This window comes from Ambystoma mexicanum, chromosome 1p, assembly GCF_040938575.1.
Source record: "Ambystoma mexicanum isolate Mex_15411 chromosome 1p, UKY_AmexF1_1, whole genome shotgun sequence".
Classification (NCBI taxonomy): Eukaryota; Metazoa; Chordata; class Amphibia; order Caudata; family Ambystomatidae; genus Ambystoma; species Ambystoma mexicanum.
Genome location: NC_090921.1, coordinates 175,172,124 through 175,196,871, shown reverse-complemented (window position 1 = coordinate 175,196,871; position 24,748 = coordinate 175,172,124). Strand labels below are relative to the sequence as shown.

The following is a 24,748-nucleotide window of genomic DNA, read 5'->3' as shown; positions in this document are numbered from 1 at the left end:
GGGAGACTCTGCCCGCCCGCATGTACCCTCGACTTGAGCACTGGTGACAGGCCATCAGCAAGAACAGGGATGCTAACAGTAGATTCATCGTTATTTTGTGACCTTTCTTTTCAGTTCTGGTAAAAACCTAAACCTTTGCCATGTCAGTCACTTGAGGGTTCCGACAAAGGTTGAGGCCCGAGTCTCTTCAGTGTTTCTTTACATCTCCTGTATAGACTTCATGCTTTCCTTTTTCTTTCAAAGTACTCTTGGCTTTTGGAGGAAATTCAGGGAACCGCAGCACTGTACGAATGAGTCCTGAGCGAAATTACTCACTGAATCCTGATAAGGGCTGCTAGGTTTTATGTCAGTGTGCACACTTTCCTTTGTTCCACACAAAATAGGATCATAAACATGTTTGCAACTTAAAGAACACAAAATTGTTTTACCAAATGCTAAACGCTTTTTAATTTAAATTCAGCGTTTTGGCGGTTGCTAGCCTGCAAAGATGAGCAAATAAGCAGCATGCTGACCTAAAGAAGACCTATTACAGAACAGCCTTCTTCCCGGTCAGTGAGTAATATTAAATGCCTAACAGGTTAAACATCTCTTGCATTTCTGTACGGAGGGCTAGGTCACAAAGAACGGCATCTGCTTTGCCTAGATGTGCATGGGTTGTGCTTTGTGTGTGTTTTGTGTATGGGGGCACAAACAATGGGTGCAGACAGAACAAAGTAATGTGATCCTGCACATAATCTCTCCCTCTACAAGGATTAAACATCCACAGTACAGGTCAGGCGAGTATCCCGGTCATGTCTTTGTCTAGTCATACAGACATTTTCTTATTGTTTTCCTTCAATAACTCACAGTGGATTTAGCCACGATAATTAAAATAGCAAAGCCTCTTGTACTCGCTGCCAGGGAGACTAATTCACTCGTAGTGGTGCGTGACCACCTTAATTCTCCCAAAATGCAGTCTTTTTTGTGATTTCAAAAAAACCATTTTCACCATCAAATACTTTATTTTGGCTTTCGCTATAAAAGTGCACACATAAAACAATTGATCTTACATATGTACGCCAAGACAAAGCGCAGAAGGAAGACAAAGAAAAAAATATAAATATTAAAATTCAGTATCAATGAAATCACCTTATTTTGTAATCATTCAAAGTGGGAACAGTAATTAGAATATGATATGGCATTTATAACACACCTATACACAAGTGTTTCAAGGCGTGAAGAGGCAAGGGAGGGGGAACAAAGGAAGGACAGACAACGATCCTACTAGGCCAGGTGTCATTCAGATCGCGCAAGTGCATGGGAAAAGGGAAGGGGGAGAAGTGATGGGGGGGAGGGAGGGACAGTGCAGTACATGGGAATAAAATAACAATAAGTAAAGTAACGGCCAGCAGGTGGCAAGTGCAAAGGTGAGTGCAGACATCAGGTGTCAAGTGTTGGTGGTGGGACTGAAGGGATACAGAACAGTCCCAAAGTGCGGGGGATGCCAGGCAGGCAGTGCAGAAGTCTCTCTTGCATGGCTACCTGTCTGTGGAGCCTATCACTGTTCTGACCGAGAGCCTCATTTTCTCTCTGTGCTTCCTGGTTTGCCTTTGAGTACTGGGCCAGTCTTTGCTGCAGGAGGGTTACCTCCTGAGTCCTGTCCCTACTGGCCTGCTCCTTTCTTGCCAGAGCATCTTCCACCCTCCTGGTGTACTCTAACAATATAGCATGCTCTTTTTGGAGGTTACCCAGTCCCTGGAGGGCCCGTGATTTTCTTCCAGTTTCCCTTTTAAGTGACAGACTTCCTAGCCTAAGGTGTCCCTTTCCTGCGCAAGAGCCTGCCTCTGTGCCGCCAGGTCGTCCCTCTGTCTTTGAAGGTCACCATCTTTCTGGCGTTCTTCCTCAAATTCTGCCTGGGTATTCAGGTCCTTCAGAATTCATTTGTTGCTCTCTGCCTTCTCTCTATCTAGGTGGCTTTGCAGGGTGACTATCTGCTCTGTGCATGCCCTGATGAAATCCAGTTGTTGCTCCAGCTTTTTCTGGCTCTGCAGTAGGGAGTCCAAACTTTCTTGGTACTCCTGCAAGGCCAGAATTCTGGTAACCTGTTCTGCCTTTTCCTGTTGCAGGATATCCATATCCTCTTTTATTTTAACTATATACTGCCTGCTTTCATTTTCTGGCTCCTGGCTCCTCTGCAGCCTCTGCTCAGAAGAGTCCAGATCAGATTGGGCCTTTTCTAATGCCATTGGTTGCCCACTTGCCAGATCTTGGCCTTCAGCATATTTATCCTGTACGCCTCCCATAGATAGAGATATGCCACTATCTTGGCAATCTTATTTTGCTCATCCTTGGCCTTAGGGGCCATATATAGTTCACTCAGGGCCACATGTAAGGGACCCTGGTCTTTCCAGATATCTAACCCTGTTGCAGTGATCTGTTGTGCGATTGCCTGCAACCACACATTCTGGTCCTGCTCAGTCCATTCACCTCTCACAAATAACTTATGCAAAAGATGTTCTCTAGCCATCTTGATGTCTACCAATATTAATTTCCTTCTGACTTACAGAAGTTTTTTATTTTATTTTTGCAAAACAGACGGTTTCCTTAGAGAGTTCCCTTTTGAGGGATGCTTTTACAGTGTAACACAGCGTGGTAGCCCAACAGGATTCATGTATCCTATTAGTTAGCACACTGTATTAAGCAGCACAAGTGGTAGATCTAATCCAGAAATCCCGGACACGAGCCCCCACTCTATAAGTGGTTTCAACCCAGCACTCCAACTAAGTCAATGCCTAGTATGGGATGCCCAATGGAAACCCTTATTCATATATTTTTATGTCAAAAGTTCTTTTATTTCTGGATGATGTACCCTTATATAACGCCGCTCTCTTTGAATTACCCCGGTCTCACTGAACCAAGAAGAAGGTTTGTTTTGCAAATTAAAAGATTTATTTGAAGAATTGAACAATATATATATATATCACGCTTTTATAATGAAGAATATCTGAATATCACACTTATGAATATTTATGCAATGATCAGCAATGGGCAATATTACATTATCAACAATCTCTTTAATCAATTAGGAGTAGTAATAGGAAGAATAATGTAGCAGAGAATCACTTTGTATGGGTTCAAGGAAATGCAAGGATAGGAAAGAATGCAACAAAGAAATAAAACTTGATATGAATTCAATCAAAGACAACGGATCACTCTTCCTCCCGTTATTACTCACTCCCCCCGATATGCAATGTGAAGAGATGGAATGAGGGCACACAGGTTTCAGGAATAACAATCAACAATTGCAGTTACAATCCCGATTCCCCCCAGCAAGCTTAGAGACAGTAATGATTTTAAACAGGTCAATTGTTTTTAATTGTGGTTTGAAATGAATGGGAAAATGCTAAAAATGATTTTAATTCGCTAATGGGATTCAGAACTAGTGAGAGTTGCTTTGGATTGGTTCAGGGAAACACTAGCAATGATTGTAGAATGATTAGCAGATGGAAAATGAAATTCAGAAGTTAAAAGCAAGAAATAGCTGTTTTTAAATGTGGTGAAATTGAGCCAAATGCGAAATCGTGGCAAACTTTTCAGCGCACAAAAAACGCGATTGCAGCAACACTATAAGGAATTGGAATGCGGTTCTTAGGTCGTTTGAAAGCTGAGGATGTTAGCTTCAAAATTTCGTTCCTAGCATATACGGTTCAGAAGTTAGAGGAGCCGCAAACTACACAGACAGCACAGCCACCGATCCAGAGGCGCCTCTGGATGGTTTCTATCTGCCTGAGACGATTGCCTTTCTCCAGAAAATATATATTAGCGCCAATATGATTATCACCACGATTATCACAGGATTATGTGGATGAGTAAAGAATTCAAGATAGACAAAAGAGATTCAATAATGCAGTTATGGATGTGTTGGAATGGTTTGGATGGGATTACTTAAGCTAAGAGATGACTATGGGCAGTCCTATGCTAGATATGCACTACTATGGCTTTGGAATGGAATGGACCCGTCAAAGATCTGGTCAAAGGTTTGGCTGGAATTTGCTCGCCACCGGACAGGATTCAGGACACCTGGACTGCTCTCAGCAAGGCACTCTGGTCTGCACGGCCTCTTGGACTGGATCTGAAGGGTTCTGGGTTACAGCTCTGCTGGACTGATCTGGATCTTGGGTTCTAGCAAGGGTTCTTGGCCAGAAGCAGCAAAACAGCTCAGCCGGGCTGTTGAATGGTTTAGGCCCCATGGAAGTTTAGGGGTTAAAATCAGGTTGCTAGATTTTTAAAGGCCTGCTGAAAAGGGTTCAGCTTTTTGGGTTAGGCCTCTGCTTCAGGGTTCTGGAGTTTGGTTCTTCCTGCAGAGCTCTTCGCCGGTAGATCAGTGATGAGTGAAGGTGTGTGTGTCTGGGTCCACAACCGTCCCTATTTATCCATCTTCCAAAGGGGTGGGGAGGCTGATTATACTATGCCCAACCCTCTAAGGATCTGATAGGTCAGAGAATTCCCCCTCTCCTGATTTGAGAAAGGAACAGTGTGTCATCTGTGTCAGAGTGACACAGTGATTAGGGTCCAGAGGAAAGCCCTCCCCTTTGTTTTTACTCAGAAAATCTATTTTTCCCAAAAAAACATATTTACAATATCCCCAACTTGTTAATATTACATATACACATCACAGAGTAATTAAGGCACGTCTCGGTTCAAGTCACATCTTCATAAGAGTTTTGGTTCGTAAATGACAATTTTTCATGCTTTTGGTTGGGTTCTCAATGTTACATCTATATACATTTTTACACATACATGCACATACCCTCTGGGCATATTCCTGTACGTTTTCATATTTTTCACATAAGCACAACTGCTACAAAGTCCACATTTTGATAGTTCAGTCCCTGAACATCGCAAAATGTAAAGAGTAGTTTCTACTTGTGAGCAATCTTTTCATTTTAATAATCTCTAAATTCCATTTTTTTTGCCAGTTCGGTGCAATATTTTATAAGTCTTTTCCCAAAACAATATTGTCTGTGGCCTCTGAATACACACAATGGTTTGTCTCCACCTCCAGGGTCTTGGCTGGGCTAGAGAGTCACATGGACTCGTCTTCCTGGGCAGTTGGTGTCAGTCACATCCGAATTAGCATTTTCTTTCAGTTCAAGGAACCCATTGTCCCTTTCCCAGAGCAGCAGAGGAAGTCTCCTCTCCTTCTCATTAGCAACCCCACGAGATATTCTCTCCTTTTGGTGGGAATGAACAGGGTGGTGTGTTCTCAGTGGTGGGAAAGCTCTTTGAAGTGTCAGCTGAATTAGGTTACCTTATGGTCAATTGTGACATTGTTCCTTGTGCAAAATTACAGGTAAAAATGTAAAATAAGCAAACATATCTTCAATTCCAGTCTTTTTCTTTTCAACATTAAAATCAATGTGTGGCACCCTATATTGCATTTGATGGAAGTCCCTTCTTTGGATCTTTTGTGTGGTTTGTGAACCATGATTTTTGCAAATTTGACAACCAAGAAAAACGGGTTTCCACACAGCTCTGTGTTTCTTTTGCAATCATTTTGCTCTGTGAGCAGCCAAATGATGGGTTTTGCCAGTGGTCTCCTGTGTTACCACTGACATAGGCAAAAGTGGATGGTGGCCTATTTTTCAGATTTTTCCTGCACACTTCTGGGTAATTTTAGCGTGTATAATGCTTTCCAGCGGCCATTCTGATGTTCCTGATGCAAGCAGTGCACAATAATGTTGCAGGGCCTGGACTAGTGGTGTTAAAACATCCTACAAAGCATACTCCTCAGACTGAACAGAAGAGATCACATCACGCCAGCCCTGAGAAGCCTACACTGGCTTCCAGTAAAGAGAAACACATTAACTTCAAAGCCTTCTGCATTGCTCACAAATCACTACACGGACAAGCTAAAATCAACCGCTAGCAACCAGACGAAACCTAAGATCAAGCAATAACCTCAAAATCAAAACAAAACACTACCAAAAAAGGAAATTCAGAGGAACTGCATTCTTGTCAAGACTTGACGGTCGTGTAGCCGATGAAACCTCCGTCCCCAAGTACCACACAAGCAAATAAGAAATTACTGCCCGAGTGGTCCTTGAGGCCACAGGTGGTGAATTTCGTCAGCTGGAACCAGGAATGCCGGAAGATGCCCCCTATGACCACTGTAAGGCAAACACGAGGTTAGGTCATAAACACAGAACCCTAGACTTGTATATGAATATGTAAGAAGTCTACAATAAGGCTTACCCTTAAGAGTTGGTCGGGACCAAATATTGGTGTAAGGATGTTATCGGAGGCAGCCGGCAAGGGTGCTGACAAGATGACAGCTTGGTAATGCACTTAGTAGGATGAAGTCACCACCTGACGTAGAAGCCAGAAGCTGTGAGTCAATCAGTTGAAAGATACGTGATCCAAGAACAAAGTTCATAACAAAAAGGGCAATCCAATAGCAGTCCGGGGACGAAAACGTGGTCGAGTCCAGGAGAGAACAGTTCCAGCAGGGTATAGCAAAGGAGTAAGTTCCAGGCAAAGGTACCGTGAAGGAAGAAACCAAATCAGAGTCCAAGTTCAATCCGAGGTCAGTGGTAGTCTGTAATCCGTAATCCGTAATGCGCCCAACAGGATCAGCTGTGAAGCGCTGGAGGGCAGTCAGCGCCTCGCTTTTGAACGCTGACTAATGATCACGTGACTCATCATCCGTCACGTGATCGAACGTGCTGAAGGAGGAGCTCCCACGTGCCGGCAACAGAGACGTTGTAGAATGCCTGTGGCGCGTCTCCATGGCAACTGCCAACGCCGGAATGGAAACCAACGCCGGGATGGGAAATGAGGCAAAAACCGGCGTCGCTGACCTTGTCCCACCCTTTGCCGGCAGGCCTGCAGGGGAGAGTATGTCCTGGCATGTATTTTGGTGGGGATAGTGGGGGCTGGATTATGGGATGTGTCCATGGAACGCGTGGATGAAGATGGGGGCGTGACAGAGCCCCCCCTCAAAGGCACACGACCCCGTGGGCTGGAAGGGTGTTCCTTATGGAACCGAGCCACCAACAACAGGGCATGGACATCAGAAGATGGAACCCAGGACCTCTCCTCAGGACCATAACCCAACCAGTCCACCAAGTATTGCAACCTCCCTCTAACAACCCGGGACCCCAGAATAGCGCTAACCTCATACTCCTCTTGGGAAATCACAGGGACAGGAGCGGGAGCAATACGTGCAGCATCAGGACAAGGCTTGAGGAGAGATGTGTGAAAAACGGGGTGTAATTTCCATGAAGCGGGGACGTTGAGTCGATAGACCACCGGGTTCACGACCTTGGAGACCCTATACGGGCCGACAAAACAGGGCAGCAGTTTACGACAACCCAGTATATGGAGGTGTCGTGTAGACAACCATACCCGGTCGCCTTGCTTGTATGACGGGGCATCTTTCCTCTTTTTGTTAGCGGCGGTACTCAGACACCTGGGCCTCCTGGAGATGGACAAGGGTTTGGGCGTGGATGGATGCGAGATCTCTGGCAGAATTATTTGCCGCAGGGGTACTGGTACACAATACAGGGGCACTGGCAAGATCCGAATCAGAAAAGGGTAGGGTACGTGGATGTTGGCCATAGAGCGAGAAAAAAGGGGAAAACCAGTGGATGAGTGCAAGGCGTTGTTATATGCAAATTCCGCAAAATGAAGAGAATCAAGCCAGGTATTCTGGAATTGCAAAGTTAGACACCTTAAGTACTGTTCCAAGACCTGGTTTACTCTCTCAGTTTGGTCGTCGCTTTCTGGATGGTAAGCTGAAGGGAAGCGGGCATCTATACCTAGTAGTTTGGTAAGAGCCAACCAGAAAAGTGACGTGAACTGAGACCCCCTATCTGACACAATGACACTCGGCAAACCGAACAGACAGAAAAGAGATTCAAAGAAAATTCGAGCCAATGAGGGAGCAGTAGGAATGCCTTTGCATGGTAAAAAACGGGCCATTTTTGTGTACGAGTCTACTACCACCCAAATCGTGTCGTAGCCTTGTATACGTGGTAGATTGGTTATCAGGTCCATGGACACCGTATGCCATGGTTTTGGGGGTATGGGCAATGGTTGTAGCAGTCCCAGCGGACGACCCTTCTGAGTCTTGCATTGTGCGCATGTAGAGCATGTGTTAACATATGTCTCCACGTCTCGCCGCATCGATGGCCACCAGCACCAGCGTTTTAACAACTCCAGAGTACGTCGCTGACCTGGGTGGCCATTGATAGGAGCATTGTGGGACCACTCTAAAGCCTGGTTGCGAGAGTCACTGGTGGGGAGGAACAGTTTTCCTTGAACAAAAGGCAACCCATCCTGCATAAAGGTATCCTAATCATCCAATACCTGGGGATGTTGTATAACCCATTGGCGTATAGCTGTTAATATAGGCGGAGACGGAGTACAGGTACAAACAACATGGCCTTTACCCAGGAGAGTTTCGGGATATGATGGAAGAGGAACTCCCCCAGACGAACGGGACAGGGCATCTGCTTTACCATGGGACAACCCCGGTCTGTGTTTGACAAGGAAGTCGTATGCGGCAAAAAAAAGGTGCCACCGAACTTGTCTACTATTGGCGCATTTCAGAGACGCTAGGTCCTGTAAGTTTTTATGGTCTGTGTATGAGATGGTCTGATGTTTTGCCCCCAGAAGATGGTGTCTCCAGACCAAGAAAGCGTCTCTGATGGCCAGGAGCTCTTTTTCAGTGACCGTATAGTGAGTTTCGGTCGGTGTGAATTTCCTGGAATGGTAGGCCACCGGGTGTAGTGCTCCGGTGGTAGGACAAGGCTGAGACAGGACGGCCCCTAAGGCAAAGGAAGAAGCATCTGCTTCTACAATATACATGAGCTCTGGATCAGGATGCTGCAGGTCTGGGCCGTGGTGAACGAGGTTTTAAGGGAGTCGAAGGCTGCTTGATGTGCAGCGGTCCATATAAATGATACTACAGGACTGGTCAATGCGGTTAATGGTGCCACAATGGAGGAAAAATTTGCGATGAACCTCCGGTAAAAATTTGCGAACCCTAGAAAGGATTGTAATTATTTCAATGTAACAGGTACCGGCCAATCTGTGATAGCCTGGACTTTGGATCGGTTCATTGTTAGCCCCCCAGGTGAAATATGGAAACCAAGGAATTCAACTTCAGCTGTATGAAACAGACATTTCTCAGGTTTAGCGTATAGCGAGTTCTTCCTGAGTCTTGTGAGTACCTCTCTGACATGAAGGACGTGTTCGGCCAATGTTTGGGAGAATATCAGTATGTCGTCCAGATACGCCACGACATAAACATCCAGAATATCACTAAATATATCGTTTACCAACCGTTGGAAAATGGCAGGGGCATTACAGAGGCCAAAAGGCATCACCATGTATTCATACAATCCTTGGCGAGAGCAGAAAGCAGTCTTCCACTCATCACCCGGTCGCATGCGGACTAAATTGTATGCCCCCCGGAGATCCAGCTTGGTATAGATGGAAGCATTGGTCAACTTGTCTAACAGGGTAGAGATGAGTGGGATGGGGTAACGGTTCTTTATGGTGATCGCATTCAGGCGTCTGTAATCTACACAGGGGCGGAGATCTCCCTCTTTTTTCGGGACAAAAAAATGGGACTGGCCACGGGTGAAGAAGAAGGCCTGATATGACCTAAGTGTAAGGCGTGGCGGATGTATTCTTTAAGGGACGTTTCTTCAGATGGTGATAGTGAATATATGCGTCCTTTGGGAAGCGATGCCCCATCAATCAGATCAATAGAACAATCATACGGTCTGTGAGGGGGCAGTATCTCGGCAGATGTTTTATCAAAAACTGAATGAAAATCATGGTATTCTGGGGGTACTCCTGACAAAGTGGCTCCCACCGTATGGGTTGTTTCGGGTGGGTCGTTCTCCCCTACAGGGACTAAGTGTAGGCCCCCAAGTGCCCTCGCAGTGTTTTTGAAGTCTTCTTCCAGTAAACAAAAATGTTGGCAAATGTCTGATTCAAAAGAAACCTGACCCGTACCCCAGTCGATGAGTGGGTTATGCCTTTTTAACCAGGGAAGGCCTAGGATTATCCCGAACTGTGGTGTGGATATCAGATCAAAGGACAGTTGTTCTTTATGGTTACCCTGAATAATCACTTCCATCTGGGCGGTCTGTTTGATCGGACCAGAAATGAGGGAGGACCCATCCACAGTTTGGACTGGCTCGGGATGTGTCTTGGTCACTAGTGGAAGGTTCAATGCTTTGGCCAGAGATATATCAATAAAGCAACCAGTAGCCCCTGAATCAATAACTATATGTACTGTGTGAGAACACTCCCTATCAGGATGAAGCACTGCCTGAACGACCACTGGTCTTACTGGGCCGAAGGTAGGAACCCTGGGGTTGTGAATCGAGCTTGTCTTGTCCCCCATACTCAAGGACGAGCTTTCTGAAAACCCGAGGACTTGTTCTTCGGGTGTCGTGGGCACTCTTTGACGAAATGACCACTGAGTCCACAATAGAAGCATGCGTTGTCGGTTCTCCGACGCTCTTTCGGTCTGAGTGATGGGACTTCGTAGACCTCCTATTTGCATGGGTTCACTTGCGCCATCCGGCGGAGAGGGCAAGGGTTTACCTGGAAAACCAGATTCCGCCCGACGTTCGGTTTTCCAAGCGTCTACCTGGAGAGTTAGGTCTACTAGTTTGGGATATGCGTCAGGAAGGGAAGGGATGGCAGAAAGAGCGTCCTTCATAGCGTTACACAGACCTTTGTAAAATACCACAGCTTTCTTGTTTTCGGGCCATGAAGTCTCAGCTGACAATTGGTTGAAGCGTGTGATGTATTCTATTAAGGTTTTTCTGCCTTGGGATAGTTCTAGGAGCTCTAGATGCCGGGACTGGGCTGTGTACCTGGTATCTAATACTTTGGCCAACTCGCCCACCAGGAGATCAAAATCGTAAAGGGCTGGATGGTTGTTCTCAAGAAAAGGATTAGCCCAGGTAGCTGCAACCCCGGTCAAGTGGGATAGCAAAAAGGCAGCTTTTGTGGTGGAATCATGGAACACCTGTGGTCGGCAAAGAAAGTGAAGTTTACACTGATTAATAAAGGTGCAATATTTTCTGGGATCTCCCTGGAACTTCTCAGGGGGTGCCAATGGAAACTGGGTAGGTAACACCACGGGAGTAGGTGGTGTAGGGGGTACAGAGGGACCCGGTGTTGGTGTTGCCTGATCGCCAAATTCGGCATCAGCCGGTAACGGGTTGGGGGTACTTTGGATATTATCTAAGCGATGATGTATCGCGGTTGTGGCAGCCACCACTTTGGTTCTAAGGGATGCAACAGCTTGCATTAGAGCAGCCACAGGGTCCCCGGCAGCGGGTTCCATCGTCTGGACGACCAAAAAATGGCTTCACAGTCTGTCAAGACTTGATGGTCATGTAGCCGATGAAACCTCCGTCCCCAAGTACCACTCGAGCAAATAAGAAATGACTGCCCGAGCGGCCCTTGAGGCCACAGGTGGTGAATTTCGTCAGCTGGAACCAGGAATGCCGGAAGATGCCCCCTATGACCACTGTAAGGCAAACACGAGGTTAGGTCATAAACACAGAACCCTAGACTTGTATATGAATATGTAAGAAGTCTACAATAAGGCTTACCCTTAGGAGTTGGTCGGGACCCAATATTGGTGTAAGGATGTTATCGGAGACAGCCGGCAAGGGTGCTGACAAGATGACAGCTTGGTAATGCACTTAGTAGGATGAAGTCACCACCTGACGTAGAACCCAGAAGCTGTGAGTCAATCAGTTGAAAGATACGTGATCCAAGAGCAAAGTTCATAACAAAAAGGGCAATCCAATAGCAGTCCGGGGACGAAAACGTGGTCGAGTCCAGGAGAGAACAGTTCCAGCAGGGTATAGCAAAGGAGTAAGTTCCAGGCAAAGGTACCGTGAAGGAAGAAGCCAAATCAGAGTCCAAGTTCAATCCGAGGTCAGTGGTAGTCTGTAATCCGTAATCCGTAATGCGCCCAACAGGATCAGCTGTGAAGCGCTGGAGGACAGTCAGCGCGTCGCTTTTGAACGCTGACTTATGATCACGTGACTCATCATCCGTCACGTGATCGAACGTGCTGAAGGAGGAGCTCCCAGGTGCCGGCAACGGAGACGTTGTAGAATGCCTGTGGCGCATCTCCATGGCAACTGCCAACGCCGGAATGGAAACCAACGCCGGGATGGCAAATGAGGCAAAAACCAGCATCGCTGACCTTGTCCCACCCTTTGCCGGCAGGCCTGCAGGGGAGAGTATGTCCTGGCATGTATTTCGGTGGTGATAGTGGGGGCTGGATTATGGGATGTGTCCACGGAACGCGTGGATGAAGATGGGGGCGTGACAATTCTCCTGTCTGATAAACCAACTATGGAACTCGGTCCAAAGGAAATAAGAACAAAAGAATATCACCTTACTTTCAGAAAACGACTGAAAACCTAGCTATTCAACTCAACGAGACTCGCATAAAAACAACTATCATTGCGGACCCAAGTCAATCAAGGGACAATACGGATCCTGGAACCAACAATAAAACAACCTAAATTGTACTAAACACTAATACGCCCCTGCTCCTTGCACCTCTCCAGTACACCCCCACAGAATTCACACAACCCATACATCCGTCAAAGAACAACCTATGGCAAACAATCATCCCAGACACTGGATGTTGCCCTTCCGGACACAATAACCCCAGTGAACACAATCCAAAAACACTCAGAAAGCCGAAGTGCACAGATGCCAGTTTCTCCTGGTCTGCAAGCACCAACAGAAGAGCACAACGCCTATTCTATCCCTCACTAACCTACCCAACCCACTTTCTTACAGAGCCACTTGAGCGCCTGGAGAACATGCAAATGGTAGCAGTACGTGGTATAAATCGGTATGAATAAACTTAGCATAACATAACATCCTCTATGTGGGCTACAGTAGTTTGGCTGTTTATTAGACGACCCTCTGTTGATACATTATTGGTTGTAATAGTTTTGGGGATTATATCCACAGGAATAATGAGGTTCCTGCCTCTAACCTGCTCCTTATGTCTAGGTTTCTCGAGCTTAGAAAGTGGATATTCCCTCACAGATTTCCCTTTAGGCATTACACGTCTATCTTGGAATATAGGGTAGGTGTAGTTGGAGAGGGGGTGCTGAGTTTACGACCACCAAGTGCTTCCAGTGTATCGGTGCAAATCCCAAGTGCATTTGTGCTAATGCAACTGTTATTGGAAATGGGCCTACTTTTATTTTAAAATAATGGATGGAAAATCGTTCGGTAATGGGTGTTCCTCTAATTCGACCATTAACTCCTTAATCTCCCCAATCAGCTAGTTGATTTCTTTAACCGGTTTTAAAATATCAGATGACCTCTTTTTGGCCGTACCTTGTGGGGAGAGTCCAGATGTGGCTTTGCGCTTCACCATGTTAAAAATGAAAACTAATTATCAAAACGTTAATTACAATTAGAGTACACTAAAATCTCCTAGGTGCTAAAATGATTGGTAATTTACAAAGACAATCAAAACAATACAATAAAACCAACAAGAAACAAAACAGTGAACATATTCCATACCATTCACCAACAAATTAATAAATAACACAGTTGGTTTTCCTATCAGAAAGTGCAGAATGCAAGTAATTAAAAACAAGCTGTAGTAAGGGCACGCCACAACATCTAGTGCGGCCGACAGACACCCTCGTCATTCGGTCGCAGTTCCATTTGTGCCAGTACCCTCCAGCCTTATCCACAGATCTGAAGACCATATCAAATTGGTTGAGCTTTCCACACCAATGACATGGTTAGCCATGTGCAATCAGGTGCAATGTGTAGCAGCCATTACTGCAGGTCCTGAGGTGGTTGCTCATAATTAATATAGTATTACTGTATATTTTTATGGCGCAAACCTAGTTTTGGAGCAACAGCACTGGGCAGGTCAGAGTTTATTGGGCCCTTTTTGGCTGGGGTGTAGGTCTCTTCTTTCTGTGGACGGTCCATCACATTCCACATGGCAGAGACCCTAGTGACAGTAGCTCATGTTTGAATGCAATTACTGGGATGTTCATTAGAGAGATTCTGAGCGGGTGTGTTTCTGCAGCTGTTCGATGTACCTCCTTGCAGGACTTGGGAGCAAATTACCTCTTCCACCATCAGACGGTATCGTCAGGCGGCAGACCTTCCCATGAAAGCGAATTATAATTGTTATTTTATAACAGGCGTAATACCAACGAGTGGTTTCTAAGCACGGAATCCGGATTCAAACCTCTTTTGCGTTGCTTTGTCTTGCTTCCAAGACAAACGCGTTGCCCCTAAGCTATCCTTCCTCCCCTGAAGCAACTAATAGGCCTGGCAATTGTTGAACACGTTCAAAGTTTGTATTGAAAGGTCTGTGGGTTGAATTGCAATGGCGACTGCCAATGCTGCATTTTAGACATCGTCCCCTCTAAGGTCTGGGAGTGCTATTAACAGCTCTTGGTCATCCTCGCCAACCAGGGCCTAGTGGTAGAAGTTCTTGTCGGTTGTAGCATGTCAATGTCTGGCAAAGTCACCAGGAAAGACTAGCAAACACTCAACAAAACTAGCAGGGGGAAGAGTTGGAGAAGAGAGGGAGATGGGTCGGGGGCCTGAGTCGAGATGTGGCAGAAGGGAGAGAGACTGCACTCACTTGCCAAAGCAGAAGAACACATTTCACAGTCTAGTGGGAATGTGAGAATGCAGTTTACAGTGCGTCTTTGGGTGGTGATGAAAACAAGGTCTAAAAGCATAATACTTTCTTAAATAGGTATTCGGAAATGACTTTGAAACATAATGTGTGAAAATTATTTAATCACATATACCACATTAATAATAGACACAAAGAAAGATCGCACCCCTCTACAGATGTACCTACAGAATGTTATCCACCACATTCATTACAATGAAGTTGCTCCCGCAGACGTGCAGCAGCCAAGCCAAATGCCCAGGGTTTATTTCTGACCCCGATATACCAACCGTATTAATTTTGTCTCACCTTAGAGGTGCCGCTTTTTCCCACCTGAAATGAGGATGCACAGCTGTTGTAAGGCACAGTACCCTAACCTGTTGTGTTCAGTTCTACCACTTTGGAGCTAATGTTAGAGTCTCCTAGTAATTCAGGACTGGGGACCTGTGTGCATTCACTTTGGTGTGTACATGTCCCAGCCACCAAATGTTTGTCATTTGTACGGCAGAGTGCAAAGTTGCAGGGCAAAAGGTGGCGTACAAGCGTGAACGCTGCATTTTGCTGTGCACATTTACACTCCGCCGTGCAAATGTGTGAACACTGCCTACCACGCTGGCATGGTAGGCAGCATTTAATTTTAATTGTAAATGCTGCCTACTATACGTGTATGGTAGTGTTTAATTGTAAATGCTTCCTGCCTGGTGCACAAAGCCGGCAGTCTCACTAGGGATCCCCATCATTTGTTTGGCAAAGAGAAAGGGAGGTGGCAGAAATGCAAGTTGCTTTCCGCCTCTCCTCTATGCAATACAAATTAATGGAAATGAGGCATGATATTAATGGAAGGCATCAAAGCCTTACAGAAAGCTTTGACACCTTCCATTAACATTACGCTTCATTGCAATTGAGCTCCTTTATCTTTTGTGCCTTCAAATTGGTGTCATGATCCTCCCCATCCAAGTATAAAGCTAGGGTCCATGGGCATTATATTTCCAGCACAGGGGAACCGCCGACTGAAGGGTCCCGCACATTGGCATCAGAACTGTCTAGTTCTTGGTTGGTAGGAATCTCAAGGGCATCAGAGGTATTTTGTAGGGAGCACCTTTTATGTTGCGATCCAAATGTAAACTTGTCATTGGTCTTCCAGGACTGCAGGCAGAAGTGGAAGGGCAAAGATCACAATCAATCATTGGAGAATTTCACAAGTATGTTTCCTCACCTTTAAATTGTTCACCATTTCTTTGGAAAATGAAAAGCAGGAAAGCTGAGCAGCCGACCCCACCGTCACCCTAGGGACAGCGGCACCTGCACCACGCCACAGTCCCAGGAGTCCATGCTCTTTGTAAATGGAGCAGAACGCATGAACCATTCCCTGACGGAAACAAACAGAAACGAATGGTCAAACGTGAACGTATCATTGAATTAACAAAAGTAATATGCCGTTGCATGCTTTGTCACATCACTGTATGTTATTAGTATTCTTCGTTCCAGTTCCTTCGATTGCTCATTGGTTCTAGATAGCAAGCATTAGCCTTCTGTCATGAAGATGTACACTACCGGTACCCTGGTGCTAAACAAATACTCTGAATAAGGGCATCATGGTGAAAACTGTTACAATGGCAGTCACATTGTAGGAGTGATTGGAACGGTGCATGTCGGGGAGACACTTGTTGAATGGTGCTTTTAGGTGCAGGCTTCCTTTCCATGTAGCTCGGAACAATGATGATTTGATTTCACTATATGCTGCAATGCACAGATGTTCCTTGTAGTGTTACTATTAGAAAGTATCTTTCATTGCAGTCTTTACTTTCCCTTGGATTGTACTATGTAGAGAGGAATGGCACCTGCAAACTTGTACATCTTTTGTAGCTGTCCCAAGCACACTACATGTGCCTAATCATCCTTCGCAACATGGACAATGATGTCTCCTGGCAGCTCATCCCTTTATGTTGTGCCATTGAGGTTATCAAATTGCCAAGGACAAAGTTCACTCATGCTCTGTAGAAATGAGAGGACTCCTTGGAACAGCAACAAATATAAATACGTTTTCTGTTGTCATCGGTTTAACTGAGCAGAGTTTGGGCATGTGTCCAGTCAGTAGTAGAATTAGTGCAAAGAAATATTTGGGGCCATGTTATTCCGGTTTTAAATATCATGCAAGAGGCAAGTTTTGATACCTTTTAATAGGCTCACTGAAAATACCATGCAGAGATTAAGTAGTGCATTCGCTTACGAAGCTCACAGACCTCTTCATCAGATGGTGCAGAGTGAAATGATTGGTAGAGAAAACCTCACATGACAGTTCATTTTCAAAGTGAAGGGAAAAATCATTTAAAATTTCATTGGCTAAAGAGTCTGAAACCTTTGGCTCTCCAGATGTGTTTGACTTCCTCTGACATTAGCCCCAGCCAGCATAGTCAATGGTTAAGGATCATGGGGTCCATAGTCCAAAACATCTGGAGAGCTACATGTTGCAGACCCTAGGACAAATCAGTATGTATTGCATGCAGGTCTGGAATTGCTGTCCAATCTACCTCTTGGCAGAGTTGTATTTAAAGAAATAAAATAGTTTTCACACATAACTGTTTAAAACTGGCTGCGTGTAACTTTTAAAAACATGTTGTATTAAAGTAGAATTTGTTTGTACCCGGATACTTTGTGCTTGTTAAATGATTTCTAGTCTTTACTCCCTTGTTGGTAGTGGTTTATGTGCATTTTATTGTAGTAATTGGTGGTCAGCCGATACGTGTTTCGACCACTCAGGGTCTCAATCAAGGCTAAAAAGTGTGTTCCATGATTGCTGGTTGGCAGAATTGTTGTGGAGATTGTAGTCCTGTTGGGCAGTTGGGAGGTCTGCCCGGATGAGCAGGAGTGTGGCTAGAGGGCCTGGAATAGCTTGCCGCGTGGACGTGAATATAGCAAACTACTATGAAACCCCTACCAACAAGGAAGTAAAGAGTAAAAATCATTTCACAAGCGCAAGATATCCGGGTACAAACAAATTCTAGTGCTGACAAGTGGTGTGGGCAACAAACCCGTGACCTTGCAGCTGACTAGCCCGAAAACACAACAAAAAGCAATGAGTGGAGCGCACATTGATTCAAAACCCTAGTGCCCAAATACGTAGTCTTAAAGTAGGCCCCTGTAACATCATACAATTACAGATGTTACTTTCCACATTTCCAGCTCAACTTCCATTTTAAAGGAACTACTCTTGTTTCAGGGTGACTGTTGAATGTAATAGGTTTTCAAAGTTAGGCACAGCAGTCTTAAATTGGGCCTCGTTAATTTCCTAAAATTACTGATGTTATTTTAATAGACATATTAAAAGTAAAAGGTTTAGTCAGTATTGCTTTTTCTCACACATTGTGTTTGTAGCCTCTCCTAATGGCAGGACATTGCAGTGTGGTCAGTGCAGTTGATATAGTTTTCTGGCTGCTATACAATGTGACACTAACATCAATGCTCTTGAGGTTTAACTGGTGCAGTTTCCACGGTTATTTTAGCATGCATCAAGTTTCACAGTAGATTCCTGGCTTACATACAGTATGGCAAATGCAGAAAGTGTTACACATTTCTTAAATATGCAATGTCTGCTGTTTCTCATGCTCCATGATGGGTGCCAACTATTTGTGCTTAGAAGCCCAAAATGACCTCACTCACTTGGGGTCCTGAATAGTAGTGCCTGATACATGTTGGTGAGAGAAGGTACTGGAGGGACGTCTTCTGACTTTGTTAATGAGATTGCATTTGCCGGATATGGGTTCAGAGCTGGTGGTGTTTCTGTGTTGTGGTTCGAGATGGTGTACGTATGTATGTTCGTCAAATCTGGTCTCACCTACATACTTTAATTGTGGGCATTTCTTGCATTGGATGATCAGCAGTAGTAGTGTTAGGAATTACACTCCTGCCACTAGACCTAAGGTAGTCCTATCTCGATTGTTGCCAGGAAGACTTTGGCAGCCTTCCTGGACTAAAATATTTGGTCCACTATAGCATTAAAGCCCTTTATAAATGGCTGCTTGACCAACACTTCCTTTTTTGCTGAACTGAAACCACCAAGAAGTACTTAAAGATGTCCTATATAAAACGTGTACCTCATCACTCACACGTCTTTCAATCCATTTTCGTAGTGGATTTAGATCCCGAGTTACATCCCCGGGAACGCTGCAAAACCAAAGAACTTTGTTCAAGTCTCCCTGCCAAGCCCCGGTGCAAGTCCCGGTGCCCCCTGGTTCCGTATCCGTGCCCGGTCTGGGTTATGAACGTTGGAGTTTAGTGGCAGTGTCGACTGCACTGAACCATCCAAGTTCAGGTTTTTAGCTGGCCTGTTCCAGATCTCCACCACTTTACAGGATTTACTGTCCAGAAGGATTTCCTCGAATTACAGACCCTTCTTGTTGCAACCGCTACTATTCTAGGTATAGTGTTTATTTTCCATTCCCTACTGGTTCGGTGTTGGCATGAGCCTCTAATAACTGTATCAATGTGTATCACCATTCCCTTGTGGGTATTTTCAACAACTGCAGAAGCCGTGGAAGAGTGCATTCTACCCGCTCCCCAATGCCACCTTTGTTGTATTTGGCTTGTCACAGTTGAACTACTGTGCAGTCACACGGGTTGACTTCCCAAATCAAGTAAATGCCTTATTCAGAGGATTTCCAGGTGTGGGGGGGGGGGGGGAGCTGCTAAACCTAACGTATACTCACGTGTTCTACCCTTTTTCCCACCTTACTACAGCTCTTTTGACTGAAGATCTGCCCGCCCGAAGGTTCCTAGCACTCCTGGCTTCTGTCACATCCTGACAGGGAAAGGACAAGGTTCTGGCATAGATTTCTGGTCGGGACCTCCTTCCTCTTGGCCTTGGTGTACTCTCTCCATGGTTTCTGAAGACCATGTAAGTACTAAGCGCTAGCAAGTATATCCCTTGTAGCTGTATTATTCAGTTCTGTGGGGTTGTTACAGCAGATCTGGTGCAGATACGTTTTTTATCTCCTGACATTGCATGGCTGCGTTACAGCTCTTCTTTGTCCTTGATCTATTGGCAATGTACTCCTGGTCACAGACCATTCTAGGTTTCACGATTACATGTATGCAATTAGGGGAGCTCCTCTGATAATCTCTCAGCTCATCATCCCTGGTATGTAGGGAGGAGTTATTGCTGGATGGGAGGTGCAAACCAAAAAAGGTATTCGTTCTGTAACTCTGCTGTTTCTGTATTGTAGCAGGTTGTCTCTCGGTATTTTCAGCGCACACTGAAATTCCCTGTCAATGTGTCTAGTTGAGTGACCCTTATACAAGAAGGATGTGCGGAGTGAGGCAAGTTGGTTGTCCCTCATCTTCCATTTTGAACATATGTGTTGGTACCGGATGGCTCTACTGTGGATAACAAACAGTTGTGTGGCTTGGATGGAAACATGCCCTGTACAGACGTATGTCCCGGTCTGCAGGTTTCTTGTATACATTGGTCTGTAAATGGCTGTTCCTTCCAGAGGTTGTTGTATCCAGGAAGTGTATCATCTTTCTGGAACATCTTGGACTTTGGTAGAAGCCATTTAGCAATTCATGGAACTGTATAAGGGAGTCTTTGCCTTCTGACCAAATCAAGAAGATATACAAAATATAATGTAGATAGCTTGCTGGTTTCAGGGAGTGTTTTAAGAACTCTTGCTCAAGGTCTGCCACGAAAAGGTTAGCCAGTCAGTCAATAAAACTTTATTCAGATATAAATACCCATAAAAGTAACAATCACAACATTGAGTTTTAAGTCAAACACATAAAATCATTAAAACTCAGCCGGCCCCCTCAAGTGGGACCAACATTCAACTCACAACCTCAAGCTACCTGGCTAGTGGGGTCACATTTCAACTTATTTCTAGCAGGGTCCTTTTTCCTGTAATAACTTCTGACACATTTTCAAAGTCCTACATATGAAAGTTGGCGAAGCCCCGCCTGTCAAGGGGGCTTCCGCCTTCAACAGATAGAGATGCGCTGATTCATACTGGATACAACTTTTTACTCTATAAACAGGGACCAAAAACCACCTCCTTAACACCATATAGTGGAGACAAAACAAAAAAATATACAAGGCCTCCAAACCGGCCCCACATACAGGACAACCAGCATGCATGTATGTTGTCCCGTTCATTTTGCTGTTTCTTCCCCCAAGGGTAAACAATTAAAACGGGCTCTCATGATATGACATCTTTGAGATTTCTTATGGGACAAGACCAAGTAATTTTTGATTCTCTTTGTGGCCATTAACATGAAGCGTCTATTCAAAGGAGTTTCCCTTTGATTGTGAATCCAAGCTGTCACTCTCTTATTCAAAATGTGTCTCATCACCCGGCTCATTAAGCTTGGCTCATCAAAATGCCTAACCAGATTTTTATTTGTAAAGATGGCCTTGGTTAACAGTGAATTATGTATTCACAAGTTACATATACAATAAAGACCCCCAACCTGTGCCCAGCAAGACATTGAGCCAACTGCTCTCGGGCAAAGAATAACATTCCAACCCAGGTGCTAGGCACTCCACATTCCACCCCAAGATCCTACCCTCCTCCTAAGCGCATACACTACAACAATACCATTGGGATTTTCCCAAACCCTGAGCCATAATTAAATTTGTTCTCTTGCTATCCCATCTGCAATATGAGTCAGGCCAACCTCATTATGGACTGCAAAGCTTGTGCCGATGTCATGCATGCTGGACGTGGTCCTACCTCCTATGCTCGTAGAACAGCTAGACCGTTCTATTCCAAATGGCGGTTGTTCGATACGTTGCCGGGAAAACGACGTTTGCACTTTTCACGTCGATAACTTCACGTGTATTCTGCTTCGTCACGTGAACTACGGCATTACGTATTTAAGCAGCGTGGAAACTTCACTTGCTGCTTTTGATCGAATCATTTGGCGTTGTGTAGCTGAACCTCCGGTCTGCATTCCTTGCAGGTTACTACAGCTACTTTTTGTGCCTTCTATAGCGTGTTTTCCGCCACACGCTGATTCCTGGAGCTGTTTGGTTGCGTGTAAATCCACACGCGCACGCTATCTTCAAGCGCTGCTGGCCTGGGCTGCGTGAATCCTGTTCGCGTGTAAATCCACACGCGCACGTTGTCTTCAAACGCGGCTGGGCTGGGGTGCGTGAATCCTGCTCGCGTGTAAATCCACACGCGCACACTATCTTCAAGCGCTGCTGGCCTGGACTGCGTGAATCCTGTTCGCGTGTAAATCCACACGCGCACGCTATCTTCAAGCGCTGCTGGTCTGGGCTGCGTGAATCCTGTTCGCGTGTAAATCCACACGCGCACGCTATCTTCAAGCGCTGCTGGCCTGGACTGCGTGAATCCTGCTTGCGTGTAAATCCACACGCGCACACTATCTTCAAGCACTGCTGGCCTGGACTGCGTGAATCCTGCTCGCGTGTAAATCCACACGCGCACGCTATCTTCAAGTACGGCTGGCCTGGACTGTGTGAATCCTGCTCGCGTGTAAATTCCACACGCATATATATTGTCTTCAAACGCTGCTGGCCTGGACTGCGTGAATCCTGTTCGCGTGTAAATCCACACGCGCACGTTGTCTTCAAACGCGGCTGGCCTGGGGTGCGTGAATCCTGCTCACGTGTAAATCCACACGTGCACGCTATCTTCAAGCGCTGCTGGTCTGGGCTGCGTGAATCCTGTTCGCGTGTAAATCCACACGCGCACGCTATCTTCAAGCGCTGCTGGCCTGGACTGCGTGAATCCTGCTTGCGTGTAAATCCACACGCGCACACTATCTTCAAGCGCTGCTGGCCTGGACTGCGTGAATCCTGCTCGCGTGTAAATCCACACGCGCACGCTATCTTCAAGTACGGCTGGCCTGGACTGTGTGAATCCTGCTCGCGTGTAAATTCCACACGCATATATATTGTCTTCAAACGCTGCTGGCCTGGACTGCGTGAATCCTAATCGCGTGTAAATCCACACGCACACGCTCTTTTCTTCGCAGCTGTACAGAACCGTGTGTACTTGTTTATACCTTAAAAGGAGCGCTATTTCCAACTCCTGCACCTGTGATATTAACAGGGGGATTGATTCATTTCTATACTTTACTCTACGTGGGAAGGAAGCTTTTCAAGGATAATTGGAAGGTGACAGTGAACAGTACTTTGGACGCTATCCTGTGGTGCATCAACCCGGTATCTAGCGTGAGCCTCGTTCCGTTCGGGATAAGTCTCCCTTACTAATCTTCCCTTCCTTGTCGTTTGTTCTACCTTGGATTCCTCAAGAGACTCTGCTGGATTCATCTGCCCTAGACTCAAGGTCAGTGTGTGCATTCATGACATTTTCTATTCCATCATACCCAGGTTGGGGCAGTTATTCATGATACTTTATTTTGTTCTAGGCTGACTTCCTATACCTTACCCACGCCCTTTCCAGTGATCCATCACTCTGCCTGTTTTACAGTCAGAGAGTTGTATCATTTGGAAGGTCTTAACTTGGCTTCACAACTATCAAAACGCGTGAACAGGGATCCGGAAGACCCTACCACCTGTATCCTTTTGAATACCGTATCCTTTTCAGTTAATACTTTGGTGCTCTCTGACAGAATCAGAAGCCATGGAGGGTATGGATCCTTTAGCTGTTTTGACTCAGTTGATCAGCGATTTGATAAATGAAATGGTTACGGCACAGGACATGTTACGGCATCGTATGGACGTTATGCAAGACGCCATGCACGGTAGTCCTCAGGGAGAACAGGTTCCAATGGCCACTGCATCTGGATCTGGGACTATGACACCCCCACAGGAAACTATTAATGTGGTTATGCCCACTCAGTTTCCCTTGGCCCCTCCGGAACGGTTCACTGGTGATCCCAAAACCTATAGAACCTTTGTTAATCAGTGCCGACTCCATTTTCTTTGCCGTCCTACATCTTTTCCTGACCTAACCACAAAAGCAGCATTCGTGCTTTCCCATTTAGGGGGCACAGCTGCTGCTTGGGCTAACCCTTTGTTGGAAACAAATAGCCCTTTGTTGTACGACTGTGACGATCTCTTGGCTGCTATGAGTAAAGTCTTTGACATGCGTTATGCTACTCAAGCCATGGATCTGGAGTTACTTAATCTACAGCAAGGCAATCAGCCTCTTTTGCCTTACATTGCCCGGTTCAATCAACTAACAGCCGAAACTCAATGGCCTGACGGCAAGAAAACGGCTGTTTTCTACAAGGGTCTTTCAGAAGAACTGAAAGATGCCTTATCTACAGTTCCGGTGGTTCCTACGGGATTCACAGAGTTGCTCGATTTGGTTTTACAAATCGATGCCCGAAGGAATGCTCGGAAAGGAGAGAAAAAGCCTTTCATGCAAGCCTCGGGGCGTTCAGAGACACCGGCAGTCCTCTCGAACGACCCCGAACCCATGCAGATTGTCCAATGCAGAACGAGAGAACCGAAGAAAGAACCATTTATGTATGTATTGCGGTTCATCCGAGCATTTATTGGCGACATGTCCTAAAAAACCCATCAAGCGTTCGGGAAACGCCAAAACTCGACAATAGCAGGAGTCCCTATGTCGAGTGTTTCATCGGACTCCAGTACCATTCCTAAACACGCACCCGTAATTGTTGAGGTGACGTTACGTTTTGGTGAACGAGAATCGGTTTCCAAGGCCATGGTTGATTCCGGAGCCACCAAAAATTACATAGACATCATATATGCCAAGAACTGTTCCATACCCCTTGTAAACAAAAACAAACCTGAAACGGTTAATACCGTGGACGGATCTGTTTTGACTTCTGGTATGTAACCCAGGAGACGGTATCTGTTCAGATGACATTATCGAATAATCATTCGGAAGAAATCATCTTCGATGTCATAGCTGCTCCGCAGTACGAGATCATACTTGGTCTTGCATGGTTAACCCTTCATAATCCCGCCGTTGACTGGGTTTCGGGATTGCTCCAGTATCCTTCGATTCATTGCAATGAACATTGCTTTACCAGTCAGGAGGTGTCAAACAAGAAACACATATTGGCCTCTATGGTGGGAGCTTCAAC

General features: G+C 45.6%; 1 protein-coding gene across 1 annotated transcript in view; it reads right to left on the bottom strand.

The window, feature by feature from the left end:
* The window catches only part of LOC138567725 (solute carrier family 25 member 35-like), a 328,461-nt gene that overhangs the window by 113,603 nt on the left and 190,110 nt on the right, over nucleotides 1-24,748 (bottom strand). The window contains exon 3 of the mRNA XM_069646202.1: nucleotides 15,924-16,076. Within this exon, the coding sequence (XP_069502303.1) occupies nucleotides 15,924-16,076 (153 nt within the window). The remainder of the gene's footprint in view (nucleotides 1-15,923; nucleotides 16,077-24,748) is intronic.